General features: G+C 42.7%; 2 protein-coding genes across 4 annotated transcripts in view; one reads left to right on the top strand and one right to left on the bottom strand.

The window, feature by feature from the left end:
- Nucleotides 1-2,417, bottom strand: part of LOC135324927 (alpha-protein kinase 2-like) — a 62,604-nt gene extending 60,187 nt beyond the window's left edge. For both annotated transcript variants that reach the window (XM_064502032.1, XM_064502031.1), the window contains exons 1-2: nucleotides 2,162-2,417; nucleotides 795-848 (exon numbers count right to left, since the gene is read on the bottom strand). The gene's annotated coding sequence lies outside the window, so the exon portion shown is untranslated. The remainder of the gene's footprint in view (nucleotides 1-794; nucleotides 849-2,161) is intronic.
- The window catches only part of LOC135324928 (mucosa-associated lymphoid tissue lymphoma translocation protein 1-like), a 43,219-nt gene continuing 26,115 nt past the window's right edge, over nucleotides 2,418-19,521 (top strand). For both annotated transcript variants that reach the window (XM_064502033.1, XM_064502034.1), the window contains exons 1-6: nucleotides 2,418-2,636; nucleotides 5,243-5,409; nucleotides 11,214-11,335; nucleotides 12,599-12,749; nucleotides 18,093-18,271; nucleotides 18,857-18,953. In XM_064502033.1, coding sequence (XP_064358103.1) covers nucleotides 2,476-2,636; nucleotides 5,243-5,409; nucleotides 11,214-11,335; nucleotides 12,599-12,749; nucleotides 18,093-18,271; nucleotides 18,857-18,953 — 877 coding nt within the window. In that variant the 5' untranslated portion in view covers nucleotides 2,418-2,475. The remainder of the gene's footprint in view (nucleotides 2,637-5,242; nucleotides 5,410-11,213; nucleotides 11,336-12,598; nucleotides 12,750-18,092; nucleotides 18,272-18,856; nucleotides 18,954-19,521) is intronic.

The following is a 19,521-nucleotide window of genomic DNA, read 5'->3' on the forward strand; positions in this document are numbered from 1 at the left end:
TGTGAGACACTGTGGTTCCTCATTTTCTGGTGTTGGAGGCTTTTTGAAGCTTCTTGCTCTACTGCAGTGCCCATGGTAAACAGCACTACAGTATAAAGAAATCACCACAGCTATGATTCATTGGTTACACCTAAGGAGAATAAATGACTGGCTGTGCTTCTAATGAAGAGATTAAAATAGAGTAATTAAAATAAGCAATCACAGCGCAACTCTTAACACTGATCTATCTTAATCTATTTTTAACTTCTGTCAAGTACAGTATCTGACACAGTCAGCATAAGCAATTCGTGCATCTAGCTTCATAATCGTCTACATGCTACTAAATGACCAGATTTTTTTGAGGAATGGAGGGAATTTTGACTATTATGCAACATAATACATATTTAGAAAGAACAAACTGAGTATCTCTGGATACCTAGTATCATTTACACATTTTTTAGAGAAGAAGGGAGCTTGCTTTCAAATGGCTTTTGCAATTCTGTTTGTGTTATTGAAACTTAGTAGAAATATCACCTATGTTGTAATTTCAGAAACATTCTAAAAACATGTTAACAGAATTTATCAAGATAAGCGAAAATGACTAAATAGCAGAAACAAATAACAAAACACATTTCCTGTTACATAAACAGTAAAAATCACTATAAACATGTAGTACATTAAGAAAAAGTAACTTACACCTTTTCATTTCTCTTTTACGACCATGCATTCTATTGGCACATAGAAGGAATAAGCAGCCAAGTAATTTTAAAAGTATAAACAATTTGACCTCTGAAACCATAAGCACGTGCACTTACCCTTTGCTGTTCTCTCTTTAAGTTCTAGAAGTGGGCCAGGCCTGCGGTTCGATCCTGCGTTACAAGGCAAAAGACATTTAATTTATGCATTTTGTTTCAGAGCTAAGAAGCTAGCCGAAAGTTTCAGTGCTATTTTGCTGTGTGACCTTAGCATAGTGAGTCTGACCACAGAACAGTTTGTCTTTTAAGAGAGACTATTTCATTACACGCAGCAGATGGTTCTTCCTGGGAAACTCTCAGCCAGGGAGAGCGATAGCGAGAGCTGGCAGGGATGACGGGGTATATCCTACTTCCATAGAAGTCCACGGGAATTTCCTCACGGGCTTGATAGAGAGGAAACGTTGGCTTTAGGTTTTCTTAATAAAGCACTGGGTTGTTTTTTAAAGAGCATACTTAAGTGTGCTCAACTCCTTTGCCAGGCATGTTTGGAGTTTCTTACTTGCTTAAAGTTAAGCACACAGAAGTTCTGCTAACACTGAGAAAATCTGCACAATTATCCCCAACAAGTAGGCTGAGGAAACCAAAGGTGGATCGTGAGCTTTTAGCAATGACTACAACAATTCAGTTCTGTGCCAAGTTTACTCTTGACTATTCTTCTGAAAGCCCAGCTGAATCTCTGCTTATCAGAGACTACAGAGTACTTCTCAGTGTTTGCTGGACCTCATCCAAGGGCTATAAAACTGGTGAGATCAGCAAAAAATGCAGCCACTACAACTACCTTCATTGAGGAATAGCAGCAGGGATATCTTTTATCTAACAGCCTAACGGTCAAAGTAATCACCAGACCCCTTCAACCTGAGGCAATTAACTCCAGACCCCTTCAACCTGAGGCAATTAACTCGACTGACACTTTGGGAGGACGCCCAACAAGCGTATGACTACAGGCTGAGGTGGGTGAAAGGCACCTGCCCCGTCTCCCGGGCAGCTAAGTCACTGCCAGCGGTGGATAACGAGGTGTCATGGGGAAGCCAAACCCGCCACCTCACCCACACCACCTCACCGCGCAGAGGCTGGTTGTGGACCCAACCTGGGAGAAGGAGACTCCTGGTTAACGGCACTGCCATGGCCTTGAGCGCGCTACGGCTGTCTGGACTGTACCTTCATGCCAAAGCAGCTGAAAGTGGTGCAGGACCAGAGCTTTATCAGGTGTGACCTAACCTGGCGGGTAGTACTGTAAGAATCAGCCTAACGACAGAAGAAAAGCAAACTTATATATAGTTTGCACAAACTACAGGCCCAGCCTCTGCAGCAGCCTCAACGGGGTGAAAACCCACCGCTCTCTGCACGATGAATGAGTCTGAAGAAACAACCATGTATCGTGTGAAGGAAACTGCGCCATCTTTTTCAGAAAACCAGAGAGATGCTACCTTTCGGCTTTCTCCGCCGAGTCACATCTGCGGCTCGCACAGGACTTAAACCAGAGGAGGCAACTGGCACCCGCGCAGCGCTGCCACGGGCGGGTTTTGAGGCGGAAAGGCCAGGACAGGCCCCCGGGCGGGCAGCGCCTCCCCCATGGCGGCCCCGGCCTGAGCGGCCGCTTCACCTGCCAGCAGCTCCCGGGCCGCCCGCGCCTCCGGGGCCGCGGGGGCGGGGAGGGCCGGCGGCGGGGCGGGCTCCGGCGTCGCGGCTGCGCCCGGCGCGTCCTTCCGGGCCGCGGCGCCGCCCCGAGCAGCGCGGGGCGATGTCGGGGCCGGCGCGGAGCGCGGCGGGGTCGCTCCCCGTCAGCCGCCTGGCCGAGCCGCTGCTGCGGAGGCTCAGCGAGCTGCTGGACCGCGCGGCGCCCGGCAAGGGCTGGCGGGAGCTGGCGCAGCGCGCGGGCAGCCACGGCCGCGTCCGCCTGAGGTGAGAGGGGGCCGCGGGGGGGGGAGGGGGCGCGACGGGACCCCGCGCGGGGCGGGAGGCTGCCGGGGGGAGGGGCTGCCGGGGGGAGCCGTTGGAGGGGCGCCCTGAGGGGGCTCGCGGGGGGGCTGGGGGGGAGGGGCGCCCTGAGGGGGCTCGCGGGGGGGGGGAGGGGCGGAGGGGCGCCCTGAGGGGGCTCGCGGGGGGGGAGCCGTTGGAGGGGCGCCCTGAGGGGGCTCGCGGGGGGGCCGGGGGGGAGGGGCGCCCTGAGGGGGCTCGCGGGGGGGGGAGGGGCGGAGGGGCGCCCTGAGGGGGCTCGCGGGGGGGCCGGGGGGGAGGGGCGGAGGGGCGCCCTGAGGGGGCTCGCGGGGGGGGAGGGGCGGAGGGGCTCCCTGAGGGGGCTCGCGGGGGGGCCGAGAGGGAGGGACTCTGTGAGGGGCAGGAGGAGTCATGGGGGGGGGCAGGGGGAGCCGTGAGGGACGGAGGGGCTCGCTGAGGGGCAGGGGGAGCGGAGGGGGGGGGGCAGAGGGGCTCCGAAATGTGTAGGGGGCTCCGTGGGGCAGGCAGAGGGGCTCTGTGTGGGGCGGAGGGGCTCACCGAGGGGCAGGGGGAGTCGTGGGGGGGTGGAGGGGCTCCCAAATGCGTAGAGGGCTCCATGGGGCAGGCAGAGGGGCTCTGTGTGGGGCAGAGGAGCTCCCTGAGAGGGCAGAGGGGCTCCCGAAGGTGCAGGGGGAGCCCTGGGGGGTGGAGGGGCTCCCTGAGGGGGCAGGAAGAGCCCTGGGGGGCAGAGGGGCTCCATGGATGGCAGGGTCTCCCTGGAGGAGGGCCCCGGGGGGTCCCGGGAGGGCAGGGCCAGCCCCGGGGGGCTCCTGCCGCAGAGGGGCCCCAGGGCAGGTTTGTGGGGCGAGCACTGAGGCGTGGGGCAGGGTGGCAGTGCCCAGCCCCACTCCCAGGGGCCTGTCCGGGGCCCTCTCCTGCGCCGCTCTCTGGGGCGCGTTGCGGACGAGCAGTGGCGATGCTGAAACCGAGGAACGTAGCAGCAAAGATGAAGCAGACGCGGATCTGTCTTTGCTCATCGGTTCCGTTATGCTTGAGACCAGCAGCTGGGCGCTGCGGTTGTGCCGTCGCTGAACAACAGCTAGCGTGAGCTACCAGCTCCCGTTGGCCGTGCTCCTTTCCTCTGTGAAAGTGAAATGCGGGTTCATGGGAAGGAGGGTGCCCTAGTCAGAGCGCCTGTACTGAGACCTTCTCTAGGAGGTGTTCGCTTAGCCCCACGTGAAGGCTTCCCGTGAAGCAGCGGTGTGCTTTTTGCTCCTCAGCCTTTATCGTTGCAAAGTGTGCCCCGGTACCTGACTGACTTTCCTTGGTTCTTGTTTAGCCACCTGTTCGTCCTAGGCTGTCCCAGAGAACGTGGAAAATGTTCGATCACCTTTCACTGGAGTCACCAGTTCATCTTGCCTATATTAAGCATTTTCTTCATTTTCTTGAACTTTTTCCTTTTTTGTCATGTTCTCTAGACACCTTCCTGTTCATGTTAATTTTCTGTGGACCTTCCAGTTTTTGTTTAAAGGGTAGTATCTCAAACAAATGAGTCATTTCAGATGCAGCACTGAATGTACATTATTAAGATACGTCCTTCCTCTGTCATGATTGTATTTCTAAATACAAGGAGCTTGAACTATAATATGACCCCTTTGTGAGGCCTGTGGCGATATTTCTGTCTCTGTATTATCCAGTAAAATACTATGAAATTGTGTGGTATCTGGAGGTCTGCTTGGCCCTAGATACAGGCAAATGTCTTGCCTCCAGATTTCTGTGGCATTGTGATTTAATGAAAGAAATGTCAATCAGTCTTTTTAGTGGTAATACATAAACTTGCATTCCCTTTTCATAACTCTGTTTATCCCCTTATTATCTGTGTTAGAATACTATCCAAAAACTTTGTTTTAATCTGCTGTGATTTGAGAGGGCATGAAGTCTTAAAAACAAAGTTTAAAAGTGTGAAAACTTATATCTGGTGATGAATTTATTGGAGCAGTTAACTGCAGCAGTAAATATGTGTGGTTACATATATAGATAAGCTGCAGCAGTGGCTTATGTGCACACCCATACTGAAAATCGAAATCTACCTGGGCCTTCATGTTAGATCCTGACTCATTCTTCACCGCTTCCGAAGTAGGCGTGTGAAAATGAAAGGTGCTGTACTCAGTTTTCCTGCTGAGACTTTGAAAAGTGAAGTGTAGAAGACTTCTCAATACGTTTGGTCAGAATGGTTAGGTACTTGCATAACTCGTTTTGTAGTACACAGTTCACCAATACTGCTTTCTGTCTGTGGAGGTGCCACTGTATAACCTCTGGATTTCTAAAACTTGAAAGAAGTACAAGTATTCCCAAATTAGCTAGGAATTTCCCAGCGTGCGCGCTCTCTCTCTCTCTCTCTCTCTCTCTCTCTCTCTCTCTCTCTCTCTCTCTCTCTCTCTCTCTCTCTGTGTATATATATATATATATATATATATATTGTTTTCTACAACTGTTTTTTAACCCAGCTGCTTTGTGAGAAAAATGTATTAAAAAGGCCTATGCCATGTCCTTGTCATGTTACTTTGTAGCTCTCTGGATTTAGAACAATGTTCCCTCAAAGTGCTGGAGCCAGAAGGAAGTCCGAGCTGGAGTCTCCTGAAGCTGCTGGGTGATAGGGGTTGTACTGTGGTGGAACTGGTGGAGTTCTTGCAGGCCTTGGAGCATACAGAGGCTCTCCAATGTCTCAGTCTTTCAGGTCAGTTCTGATTTGTGCTTTCACAGCAACTGTATGTTTTACATAGGAAGCAGTGAAGTGTGTGAATTTTCTTCAGTGATTAAAAACCCTTCTATTGTTCAAACTCTTGTGATTCATATGATTCATATGATTCATTGGTGTGTATTAGGGCAATTGAAAACAGTGTATGATCTGAGGGCCCAAAATGGTAACTCTAATCTGACCCGAATTAAGCCAATGACAGGAGGGGTCCTTTCCCCATTCAGATTCATCTGGCTGGGTGGTGAATACTACTACTGTGAGTGGTAGCGCTGGTGCGAGAGTAGCGTCATGAGCTGGGTAGCTAGGGACAAGACTGCCCCTTCTTGTGGCAGCATGGATGTATACTGGATTGAAGAGTATGGCCCTTGGGTACAGGCACATAAAATACTGAGGTTCTGTGTTTCTGTCCCTCACATATATCAAGGTAACTGAGAGTGAGTGTGCTTCTTGACTTTGTTCCCTGGGGCTCCTACTGCACCGTGAGTTGTCTTCTTTGCCCTGCACCCTGTAGCATTAATGCATTCATCAGGCGTTAAATCAAAATTCCATCTTCCTGAAGTCTGGCAATCACAGTGCAGTTGTCTTCCAGGCATATTGGGTCTTGAAAGGCTCATTTTTCAACTTTGAAGAATGGTGCTGGGATATACATAGCTTTTAATCCTTTCTGGCCCTCTTTGCTGATTCTAGCTCTTAATGCTTTCCAGCATAACACCAAAAACTGGTGTTACTAAGCTTCATCTTCACCTGTTGCTTAAGTACTTAAGATTATAGCTTGTCCCTCAGGTGTGTTTAGTGTCTGATACACAGAGGATGTCTATCCATTTCAGGAAGTATGGTGTAGTTTTTCAGGTTCTTCTTTGAGAACTGCTGTGAAGAACAATTTTTAGTTTTCATTATTGAGCAAATGAGCCACAAACTTAGGCTTTTGCCTAAAGTTCTTCCATCCTTCCAACTGTTTTTTATCCTACAAATCCACATCTTCCCTGTTTATTCCGTTATCTTTTTTTTTTTTTTTTTGTCCTGGATTATATGCAGATTGTGAACTCTGTGCAGAATTTGTCTTATTTGTCTAAAACAATGGGCACTAATCTTTAAATTATGTCCATTGCTTCTATGTAAATAGCAAACTTTCCAAAGCTTTCAGTATGGTTAATAAGGAGTCAAAAAAAACCCAACCTTGGTGAACTTCACAATTTGTTCAGTACTTGGTGATACCGAGTTCTGAACTTGGGAATCTGCAAATACGGATATACCATAATAGTCACAAAGGTATGGGTTAGTCTTGTACTTCTTGTCCTTAACTGGTAAGTACAAATGAGCTCCCATTACCACCTGTAATGTGTTCTGGAAGTGTTGGGCCACATATTTTTAGTTTATATAACCTGCACCAGATATTGTTAGTTTATGTAACCTGATGTGTCACAAGCTATTGAAATGAGAACTAAATATAAGTTAAAACTTTTTTTATCAGAGCTATAATGCTGTTTTAGAAGAAATGGACAGTAGCTATGGTGCAGCGTAGTTACCCTGCAGCATGCCTAAATCAGCTCTGAGAGGATAACAGCAATGTTTTAGGCTTCTCTTGGTCTAGGTTTTTACAAGCAGATTTTTGCTTTTTGCTAGTACCATGACTACAACTGCAGAACTGCTATGCTGAAAGGTGTCTTAGTGCCGTGTACAAAGGCATAAGCATTCAGTATGGCAATTAAGTGTTTTAAGTCAATTCCGTTAGGAAAGTATCTGCTTTAGAACTGATAAATGGTATAGCAGTGTCTGTTGCAAATTGCTGTGGGCTTTAAAGTCCTCCTTGCCTCACATTTCTCTACAGGTTTAACTTGGAGAGTTGCAGGCACAGTTATGAAAGCAGTTTTGTACCACTCTAGCATAACTGACCTCATTCTTCACAGCAGCATGATCCAGTGGGAGTGTTAGTTTTGTTCCTGCTGGGAAACCAAGCTTATATGGTCTGTCTCAAAAGCTGTTTTCAATCCATTAGCTGCTGTTAGCTGAATGAGACAAGATATGAAAAATGGTTGGGTTTTTTTGTTGCCTTACCTGCAGCTTATTTTAGATAATTAAAAAAAACCAATCTTTCAAAGTGCTTGAGCTGTCAATCTGATAACAACCCTGAACCTGCGGAAGGCTGCTTAGGGATGTATGCAGGTTGACTTTGTTAGGGTTTCGAGAAAGAGGGAAAAGAAGCAAGGAGGGAGGATTTCACTCTTTCAGTGACTGAAAATGTAAACACTGACTTAGGCATATGAATAATTGCTATAGAAACAGCATGTGTGACAGCTAAATGCACATGGGTATCCTGCAGACGTGCCCCGGAGTCAGAAAGCTTTTAGAAATGCAGTAGCATCTGAAGCTGTTTCCTACCATAGTATACAGTCTGCCCCCCCCCCCCCTTTTTTTTATGTCCTCCTTCTGCAGGATATGGTGAAATTCAGTCTATTCAGAAGTTACAAAAGCTTTCCTTCAGATGAGAAGTGGGAATGAGATTAGCAAGCTATCTGCCATACTCGTAGCTGTCCTCCTTTTCTTTGGATGGCATGAAAACAGAAGCCACAGGCTGAGAACAATTGCTAAAACAACCCTGGAATTTTTCAAGTAAACTGCTATAGCAGTGTTCTGCAACTGTCTCATCTAGCTAAGGCTTCTGCTTCTTAGTGTACTAGATATACCATGGTGTTGAATGAGGCAGTTGAGCTACGTGATAATTTAGCCTAGCTGAAATGCACCACTGTAGACTGGGGAGAAAAGGAGAATTGGTGTTATGTCAGTGCAGGTGGATTTTGCTTGTAGGAGTGAGACTTGGGGTGAAGGAATGTGCGATAATGTGCTATCCTGCACTATATACTACTGCAGGTAGGAACATTGTGCTAAAAACATTGAGCCTCTGAGTGTGCAGGGTAATGTGTGTACAGTTTTAATGCTGTTGAGCTGTCTGTTTTGACAGGGATACTACTTCAGAGCCTTTGTATCACAGATGCATTGTTACAAGCTGAGACATGGCTTTGTTTTGCAGCATCCCAAAGGATCTTGGGGAGAGAGTTGTAGAGTCCCAGAAATTATTTGTGTCTCAAAGCTTACAGACTTGCCTGTTGCACTGGATTAACTCCATAGAAGAGCTCCTTCCTCTAACCAAACACACAAAATAGTAATGCTAATAATTCTTAAAATTCTCCTGTTTGGTAATTAGAAAACCTAGACATCCTGCTCCTTGGATCACCTTTCTGTCCTTTCTTCTTCTTTTTTTATTTATTTATTTTTTTTTAATCTTGTCATGTTGTGAACCCACTGGAAATGATTGAAATGCAAAGACCTTCCTCCCAAGCTAAGAAGGAAAAAGGCTTAATACGCAGTTTGTGGTGTTAGTCTAGTCCTTGTGCAACCTCACTGAGTTGTGCTGGTTGAAACAAGCAACAAGGTATTTCCTTTCCCTAGACAGTTCTCTTATTGCAGCAGTTTAGGCACTCCAATCTGAATGTCAGTAATTAAGGCTGGTTTCTCAGAAATGGTTAAATATTTTTACTCATGTGTAAGCTAAGAAGATAACAGTTGGGTTATAGTTAAGTACTGAGTACTTAATTTATGCTGCATGTAAGAAAGTCTGGTAGCCATGAAATGTCAGTTCCCTGTCCTTGAGGATAAACCTTGTGCATTCATATTCCAAGGAAAATTGAAGAAGCATTAGCGTATCTTTCTCATCATTCTGAAAATTGAGCCAGAAAGTTTTCTTTTTATCCTATTAAATTCTGTGATGCTTGCAGGAAGTAGCTGTACGATGCTAAATGAATGACTTCAAAGTGACTTTATAGAAATCTGGCAGGAAAACAAATGAAACGTTAAAGAAATTCTGAATCATGTTTTCTTAGAACTTGGTTGTAAACCTCTGTGGAGTACAAGATACTAATTTTTCAGAGAATTTGTTTTTCTCAGCTACTTTCTTATAAGAGATGTTAGTGATGCAAATCAGGAGAGATTAAAACATAAAAGTGGAAGTCTTTTGGAATGAGCAAATCTTAATTTTTCTTCCCCGTGCATCTATTTAAGTTGAAGTAATATACTTCCTGTTTGTCTTGGTTAATGTTAGGTCATAGTGATGCTCAAAAACTGTATTTAACATGCCCCCTTTATCTCAAAAAAGCATTGGAGGAAGTGTTAAATGAGGAACTGAGGTAGCAATCTGCAGGGTTTGAGTATGGAGGGAAAACTATTTTAGAATAAGACAGGAAATTCTCAAGTGCCATAGCTACCTGGGGTAGCTGCCTGCGTGGTCAGCTATGTCAGAGTGAGACTGTGTGTGGAGGAAGGTGGAACAGCCCCCTTCCTGCTAGACAAACGCTGTGATTTCCCGGTGTCATGTAATCTCTGTTTCAATCTGGTGACCAGACCTGTTTCTGCCCAGGTTTCAACCTGTTGACCAAATCATTACAAATACAGTTTCTCTCCTCGTACTTTCTCCAATAGGACAAAGTTTTGATGTATGTACTTAGCTATTAAACTGAATGAGGAGAAAAAGCAGACAACAAGAAAACTCCTGGCAGAGTGTAGTAAAAAGGGTCAGAGCAAATGATAACCTTGAGTCTTGTTACCAGGATGTTTGCGATCTCTTTGCAGCTATTTTTGCACAGAGCTTCTGTCTTACTCTATATTAGTCTGTAAGTTCCCTCTCCTGCCCAGTCTTCAATGCTGCTTCTGAATCAAACTACGCTCTCAGCTCCTGCAGCGTGCATTCATTAAACTGTGACAAAGGAACCTACTTTCTCCTGCAACAGGGAAATCGGACTGAATCCAAACAAAACAAAATCTTTAGTATGAGTACCTATGTTGCATCTGATTCCTGATTTTAGAGAGTAGTGAAAAGGTGATGAAGTGCCTCTGTAATGTTTGTTATTTCTGTGCTTTTTCTGTTGCTCGTATTATTGGTAGCAATTAGTAGTAGTGCATGTGGTCCCACTAGGGTTGTTAAATGTATTTTACTATCCATAGCAAGTACTACTTTAAGGTAATGATTTCTGGTGGTTTATCAGTTCAGCGTTGTTGGACGCCTGGGTCTTAGGTCCATATATGCTTTCTTTGGCAGCAAATCAAGATTAAACTTTCTGTTCCAAAGTTGACTCCCCCCCCCCCCCCCCCACCATGACCTTGGTCATGCCAGTGGATCTGTTTTGGGGGTCATGCTGTAACTAGATCTCTGGAATGATCCTGGTTAAAAAAACAACTGGATCATTATCAGATTGATGTCAACATGTAGCTCATGGTATTTCCTGGCAGTTAAAATCTGAAGTGGAAAATTTTATCTTGCAGATTGGCAAAAGAAAACCCTAGCTCTGTGTTTTATGGAAGTCAAAGGCATGAAGCTGTAACCAGTGTTAACTGATAGGATTGCCTGAGCAGTAGTAGAAAAGGCGGCTAGTTAAACTAGCTCTTACTCGTCTGAACCTTCCCTCAGGCTAGGCCTTCTCTCATATCTTAAAAACCTCAAAGAAATCCTTGGGAATTAGCAAAGTCTTAAAAACTGTGAATACTTTTTCCAGAAGGAACGTACGCCATTGGAAATACCACTTGCTTTAGTGAATAGGGAGCAAGAGGGAATGGCGTATCCTAAAGTTATATAACTAATTGTAACTGTGCAAGTCTAGTACAACCAAACTGATTATTTTCAAGTGGATTGAATGACAGAAACTTTCTTTGTTCAGAGGACAATTTAAATGCAAACTTAAATTGTTGAGGTGTATTTATTAATAAACTTTCCTATGTGTAAATCCTTTTTTAAGGTATAAAGATTGTTGTGCAGCCAGACTCTCAAGCAGTGCTCCCTGGCCAGGTCGTCAAGCTGTGTTGCTGGGCAATGGGACACCCATTTGTGCATTACCAGTGGTTCAAACAGGAAAAAGAGGTAATAGTTGGTGCAGAATATATACCTATATGTGTGTGTGTGTGTGTGTGTGTGTATGTATGTATGTATGTATGTATATATGTATGTATGTATATATGTATGTATGTATATATGTATGTATGTATATATATATATAATTTTTTTTTAAACAGTGAGAATAATAGGTAATGACTCTGTGGAATAATTTTTAATACTTTTATTTCTCTCCCTGGATATTTGTTTGGAGATTTCTGATAAAACTAATTTTTTTTTTAGCTATGATTTTCAAATTCAAGGAGAGATGCTCACTCTATCTACTAATAGAAATAGAATTTCAATAAATGCAGCAATATGACCCTGTCAATGTGCTAAAACAATAAGATGGTTCAATATATGCAGACCATTCAATCTTTGGATACTAATCCTGGAAAGTGACAGTTGGGAGACTTTTGTATCCATCTACCAACCACTGTCAAACAGGCCGGTGAGAAACTGGTACACAGGAACAAATGCCAATCGTTGTAGGTCTAGGACAGAGGGGAACTCATTTCCTAGGAATCAAGTCGAAGGCCTGAACTCAGTGATGTCACAGACTTAATAAAAAACCTGGAGGGCGTGCAAGCAGTATCTCTGGAGCGTCTGAATGGTAGCACTTCTTGTCCTGGTTATACTTCTACAGGGTGAATGCACATTATCTTAATGTTGTTATAAGTACTGTTTTTAAAAATGCACTAAGTTTATAGTATTTTAAATTGCTGCTAGGACTGAAAAATTTAACTCCTTTTCCTCCATCTTTCTAAAGGCTTATCTAGCTTATCCAAACCATGGCTTAAAATAAAAATGTGATTACAGTCAGGTCCTGCTCATTACACTTAAATATATTTCTCACTGTAGATGTAGTAAAAAATTACCTTTCTGATACTGACAGAATGTTATAGTTTCCTGGTCATAGTTGAATATACCTTGAGATAAGAACTGAATGTAACTCAAGAAATTATTCAAACTTATTTGTGGGGAAAGATTAAGAATTTCAGGAAAAGCTTGTCAGCTGTTTTTGAAGAGCTCACAGTTGTTTTAAATAGAGGCATATGAACTGTTCTTGAAAGACAACCTCTTTCAGAGCTGCTAAATACTTAAAACAAGACTTTCTCATCTGAAAGCTTCAAGTAAATGGAGGAGTTGAGGCTGGTGTTTCTGACACTGAAACAAATATTCTAATGTTTGATCCTGGTTTAGTTTAAAGCAGTCTAAACTTAAATATTTCCTGGTTCATATTTAATTCAGGTTCCCCATGGTAATTCTCCAGAGCTGGTTTTGAATCCAGTGCAAGTAAATGATTCCGGCTTTTACATCTGTCGAGTGAACAGTGAATCTTCCTTTGTGTTCAGTCGGTGGGCACGACTAGAAGTTTGTGATCTCCATGATACGTCTCACAGTGAGTAGCAAAAGCCTTTTATGGTGGGACCCCTCTGCCTGGATTGCACCTTGAAGCCTATTAAATCTGTTTTTCTCCAGCCCTTGAGTAAGTGGTTATCTAACGAACACAGTCTTCTGAAAGTCTGTCTTCCTGCTTATTAGGGGAACTCAGGTCCCGGTTGCTATCTTGCAGAGATATGGAAGAGGGCTGGTTTAAAAAGGTGCTATCCAATTCTTGCTCTCTTATGCTGGCTGTGAAAGCAGAAGAGAAAGGAAGTTTCACTGAGTGGTGGGTAAGAATAGATTGAAAACAAGCAGAGACTCAGAATTGTCTTAATTTTTAGAGGAGTCTTGGACCAGAAAAACAATTCTTTAACTATCTTGCTGTTTACCAGAAGCCTGTAACTTGTTAGTGACTGGACAGAAAAAGTCTTTTCTGAAAGCCTGCCCCACTGGCTTAATATTCAGGACTGTTTGGCCTCTCTCTATATGTTTGTTGCCAGTCTGGGTATATAAGAATCTTAAAGAGGATTTTCTTGCTTTCCTGACCACAAATAAAATGAAAGCAAGAAACGTATGAGGTAAAAGGAGTCGTCTTAGTGTGAGTTGCATCTTCATAAGTTTCGTAACATATTTGGGTGTTAGTTACCAGTTATTACCTGCATAAGAAAAAAACATGGTAACTCAAATGTACTTATAATGGTATAAATCCATATAAATTTGTGGCAATGACATGAAGGTACCTCTGCTTCAACAATGGGATAATCTGCATCTGCAACATGTATGATGGAAATGTGGAAGAAGTAGTTTCAGAAGAATGGAATAAATAGGAGAATGCAAATAGGGTAAACAGGTGTCTACTCAACAGCATCCACCTAGTACTGGGATCTCTTAGAGTAGTGGAGTGTAAAATAAATCCTGTGTTTGGAAATTTACTACTTGGTCTAGTATACAGACACCGTGCCCTTATTTCCAGTTTCCGAAGTTGCTGGTGTGTGCATGTGTTCTTTTTTTGTTGTTGTTTTGTAGAATAGTCAATAGCATTTAATAAATATATGCATTGTGTTTGCCTTTTTTAACTTTCGAATTAAATACGTAGCCTTGGCTTGCCATTGATCCTAAAGATAAGTGAGATTGAAATCAACTGTACTGTCTTCAGGCTATAGAGTGCTTATTTTGCCTTATGTCATCAGTCAGAGTGTGTACCGCTTGCATCCTGCCTATAGAATTTATTCCTGGAAGAAAAAGGGGTAGAGAGTACTGATCTTCCAGTACAAGATCAAAGCCTATTGCAGTGTCAGCTGAAGTAACCTTTTCATATTTTCGTCTCTGACAGCTTCTCCATCCCTTATCTGAACAATGATTTCTTCTGCTTTTCCCTTGCTCCTACTTCAGGTTTTATTCTGTCAGAAAGCTGCAGGTTTAGATCTTGCTGATTACACCAGGAAGCTTTAGGTGCATAATGGCTACTTTAGAAGAATTTGAGAGAAACAAAAAATACATTGTTTCACACTTGTTGCAGAAGTTTTGATGACTAAAGGGCAGTGGGTACCCACAGACTAGTGCATTGCTTTATGTTCCATGACTCCTGGGCAACCAGAAACCTTAATGGAAGGGAATTTTAATATGCTTTGACTAGCTACGAGCTCCATGATATTAACATGTAATGAATAATGTGAAAATAAGGCACAAAAAGTTCTGAATTGTAAATAGTAGGAAAAAAACAGCTGTAAATGAGTCAAAATTAGGCCTTGGTGATGGACAAAAAGGATGAGGGGGCAAGGATGGGTTTCTCCTTCCTGTAACTTTCTCTCTTAGGGTCCTTACAAAGAAACGTAAACTGGGGGGTGCAGTGCATACACTGAATGAATGATTTCTCTTTCCTGCAACGTTTGGCCTGGGATCCCCTGTGATTGAATCAAGCTAGATGATGCACCATCTCTGCAAATGCTGGCTAGATCTGAAGTCTCCTATTTCAACTGTTGGCTGTCTTCCCCCCTCCCCCCTTTTCTCTTCTTTCTTTCCTTTTCCCTTCAGTTGCTTTCCTTCTCCAGATCTCTTTTTTTTTAACCTCCTATCTTTTCCTTGCTTTCTGTTTAATAAGAGCTTGACTCCCCCCCCCCCCCCCCCCCCCCCAAATCAAGGCTGTCTTTCCAGCTTGTGACCAGTGAGGCAGCCAGAAACAGTTTCAGAAACATCCTGAGGCTGGTGCAGGTTTGTTGGTGTACTGCGTGAGTGATAAGACAACGTGCTATACCAGCGAGCGCCTGTAAATGAGACTGCGGTAAGAGGTTGCACCAGAGACAGAAGCCATATATCTTTCAATCTCGTGTTCTGTTTCGCCATCTGTAACTTGTACATATGCTCTTTTGTCTTAAAGATTAATCCTGCTCAAGTTGACTACAACAGCAGTTCCTTTGCCTCTCATCTTTCTTCTGTCTTTCTGCCCTTGAGGGAAATTAATTCTTTTCATTTTGTTAGAGATCCTAATATCAAACTGAAGGATTGACAGGGAGGGATTGAGAAGGCTCTGAACAGTTGAGTGAAAGAAACTAGCGTTTATTTTGACATACAAAAATCTTTTATATGGTAAGAGATGCGGTAAACAGTTTTTCCTAAGCAACCTTTTCAGAGGTTTTTATTTGTTTCTGGAGGACTTGGTAAGCCAAGGTCTCTCCATTCGAAATGCTGTACAACGCTGGTATAGCATATATTGGCAGATTTCTTTCAGTTTCCTTAACTGTCTAGAGGCTGCATTAGAAAATACCATCTTCTTTTAAAAAGGCGAGTCAACGCTGATAATAAACACATTCACAGTGAAGTCCTTGGTGTGGCATTGTACTTAGATATTTCAAATTACATGCAAGAGTTTAGGGCATATTCTTGTGTGTCAACAGATTTTGTCAGATTCATAGGAAATGGGACATACTGTAAGACTCATGAAATTGAACTTGTTGAGATTTGAGAAGAGAAGGATTGATGGGAAATGCAAAACATCTTCAAAGCATTTACTTCCTAAAAAGTGGCTGCATGGAGGGATGGGATTTATTCTTCACGCTTATTGTTTATAGGCATGAAGTAAAGGGTTCATATTTCAGCAAGAGAGATTTCTGCTAGACATTAGGAAGTATTTTCTAATGACAGGAATAATAAACACTGGAATGAGTCATCTGAAGAAAGCACAGAATCGCCACCGTGTGAGCATCTGCCAGGAGTCATATAGTTAATGGAGCAGGTGACCATATTTCCTGTGGTTGTGTTTTGTCCATTAACCTTTATGGTAACTGATTTTCTTTGGTTATTATCTGCCCTACTGAGACTTGCATGACAATGTAATTAGCAGCAAAAGAGTAGGGGTGTTATGATAGAAACAGTGTTTCTGCTTGCCTGTTGATTATTCATGATTTTTTTTCCCCCCTCCTGGCCAGGAAGGAGGCTGGATTTGAAATACACAATGGATTGATATCCCTTGTAAGCTTTGGCATGTGAAGGTGACTTCCAAAACCAGGAAACATTGATTTGTATCTGTTGCTGTTAAAGTCATCGGTAGCAGCTTAATAAAAAGCTTATTTTTCCCATTGAGAAACAGCAAATCTTCCCATATGTGTTACTAGCGCTCTAGCCGCGCAGAGGGGGACTTTATTTGCCTCTGAGTGCATATGCTGCTCATCTAAAAAGTTTGGGTTTTGTCATTTTTGCTGTCTGAAACAAATCCCTTTCCTTTCATTAGACTTGACCTCCCTTTTTTCTAGCTAGTGAAAAGTGTGATTTTTTTTTTTTCTTCTGTAGTAGATGTAAAGATTTACAAGTTGGTTATTCCCCAGTTTAATTTTATCTGTATTCTAAATTTGTGCCATAATCAGAAGTTGAAAGGATTTGAAGTTGAATTAATCAAAATGATCTAAATATATAAAGTTGATTCATTCTGATAAAGTGGATTTTTTTTTTTTTTTTTTTTTTGTGTGTGTGTGTGTGAAGCAGACTCATGTTACCCCACAGAGGCACAGCTTCCTACCTCCCGTGAGGTTCTTGTGACGTTAGCAGCCTGCCTCTCTGTAGCTTTCTGGCAAATAGGTATTTGAGGCTGTCTTTGTAAAGTACTTCTCAATTTTTGTTTCTGGGATACCAGTTTCTTAAACTACTCTTCAGGGAAAACAACTTGTCATTTCCTTTTTGGAACATCTCTTAGGAAAAAGACATAGGAGGAACATCTTTTAGGAAAAAGACAGGACTGCAAATACTTAAATAGAAAACTTAGCTGTAGCTTCTAGTGGGTTTTGAGCACATCTTTTTGTAAAATCCCTGAAATATAAGCTAGTAATGCGCTAGGAAGTGCAGATACTAGTAGAATAGTGTTATCCATATCACTGTCTGCCTTTAGTTTGTGAAGGATAGTGTCATCAGCCCTTAATCATCAGTCATGAATAGTTCTGATGACAAAATATGTGTCTACATACTTAGTCTAAAAATAAAGATGTGAGTGACCTTGCAGCTGAGATGGAAGATCACTGGTATGGCCTTTACAGGTAGGTCTGAGCTTGCTGTACTGTGTCTCAGTTAATCAAGCTCTTCAGACATACAGATCATAAAACTTTTCAGTGGTATTATACAACTTTTTTGTGTGTATAGTGGCTGTATTAAAAATGAATTTCAACATTTCAATATATTTTTAGCATATGTAGAAACTTTTATCAGCTGGACTGTCCTTTAATGCATTTCAGGTTTTCTGGGTAGATTTCTTGTCTAAAAACGTTTCAACATGGAAACACGGCAGGAGCTGGTGTTTGTAAAGTATTTTTAACTTTGGGTTTTTCTTATGCATTTGCTGTAAAATTTGATGCTAAGTTTAGAGTGAGAAGAATATGGGTATGCTAAAACTAATGGATTGTAAGATTTATTGTAGTCACCAAAGTTTTACCTTGATTTTTCTCCAGTGAAGCGAATAAAATGATCTAAAGGAATTCTTATTCCTGCATACACACCTGCACACAGGTTGGGTCCTCAGTCCATCCCACTGCTCTTTGTACTTGTTTTTTTCTCTAGAGCTTTTCTGTTACAGCTCTATATTTTGGGGCTGTGCCCCTTGGTAATCCCATTGGCAGGAGTGAATGATGCAAAGAGGTCTTTGCATCTCTTTGCTTGTGGGGTACATTTAATGTGCATTTCTGTTACTTTTCAGTTGGAAAAACGGAAAACAGTTGCTGCTCCTTTTTAGCATACTCTTTAAAGGAAACACAGCTTAAACTAACTTTCATTGCTAGTTAAAGTCTGCTGTAATTATAGGATGGTGTGCCTGTACTTGGATAATTCTTACTGATGTATGTTTGATTAATTCTCTCTCTCTTTTTTTTTATTTTTTAAGGGAGTTTGATTGGTTTGCCTGAAAACAAATTACGTATTTGTGTTCAGCCTCAGCCGCAAAACCTGACGGTAGGGGATGCTTTGGTACTAGAATGTGGAGCTATTGGAAACCCAATTCCTCATTACCAGTGGTTCAGAAATGGATTTCCCGTGGCAAATGGGAGCAAAAATGTCTACATGGTAAGTTACTGCAGAGTGCCAGCATCAGGCAGTTAATATGTAACCACCTTTTGCTTGTTATATAAAGTTCCCTTGAAGAAAATAACTTTTTCATGTCGTGATAACCTTATGCAGGTGCACTTTACACTAGTTGCTCTCATGTGACGACAGTATTCTGAGACTCTTAGGTGCAGAGGTGTAATCCTGGACACCGGCACTGTGTTTCAGGTGGTAGTCATGGGGTGGAAGGCTATGGAATTGACTTAAACATATATTGGGTTAGAATGACTTATTGACATAACAAAGATTAAATATCAGTAAAAGTGAAAGCTTCTCTTTCTATCCTGTGCTGCAAAGCACTGTGATTTGTAAGAGTGGTTGTATTCAATGCTTAGCGCAGCTTAAGCCTTTGAGGTGGATTTGCAGTGTGGCATTCTTTCTTGAAAGCAATTTTAGAATATGAACACCGTCCATCGTACTGTGGAATGAGAGTATCTACAGCTTTTAGATTTGTATAGGCTTTGTTTAAGCCCATTACAGGGGCTTAAATCAAGCTGATACATATATTCTTTGGGGCATCGTGGGATGACTGTGATGCTTACGCAGGTAGCTTACGTGGGCATGGAACATCAGGGGACGTATTGGTGTCATGTATTCAATGACCAGGAAGATCAAGACAGCAAGAAGATAGATGTTGTTATAGGTAAGGAGTCTTTCAGTTTGACGTAGGGAAGAAATTGATAAATTGACTGACCTATCATTAGAATTTATTTTTGAAGCTTTCAGTATTAAGCCAAGCACATAACCTTCTGTATTTTTAGTTTATCCATTTGTTAAAATAGCTATCCTTGCTGGCATCAAAGGAAAGTTTAGAGCTTTATCGGTTCTAAAGTGCTTTGGATTCTCATGGTGATCTGTGTAGAAATGCTACCACTTTTTGACAATGCTAGTATGTATGTGGCTTGTCAACAGGTGGTGGGCTGATTGCTTCATCTTCATGCTTTCTTTGACAACTAAACAGTTTAACTCTTGAGATTTCATTAAGATCTTGTTAGTGATACCAGCTGTGTTATATTCTTTGAGCCCTTTTGCAACCAGGGCGGGTGAGATTATCCACAGAAAGTATAACAAAGAGGTATAATACAGTTTAGTGGATCTGCGTATATTTACAGCAAACCAAAGAGGGGGAGCTCTGTTTGTGTAGCTTCTAGATGTATTTGGGAATACTATCACTTAATTCATATGAAAAGCTCTTTCCTCTCGTGAGAAAT

This window comes from Dromaius novaehollandiae, chromosome Z (genome assembly GCF_036370855.1).
Source record: "Dromaius novaehollandiae isolate bDroNov1 chromosome Z, bDroNov1.hap1, whole genome shotgun sequence".
NCBI lineage: Eukaryota > Metazoa > Chordata > Aves > Casuariiformes > Dromaiidae > Dromaius > Dromaius novaehollandiae.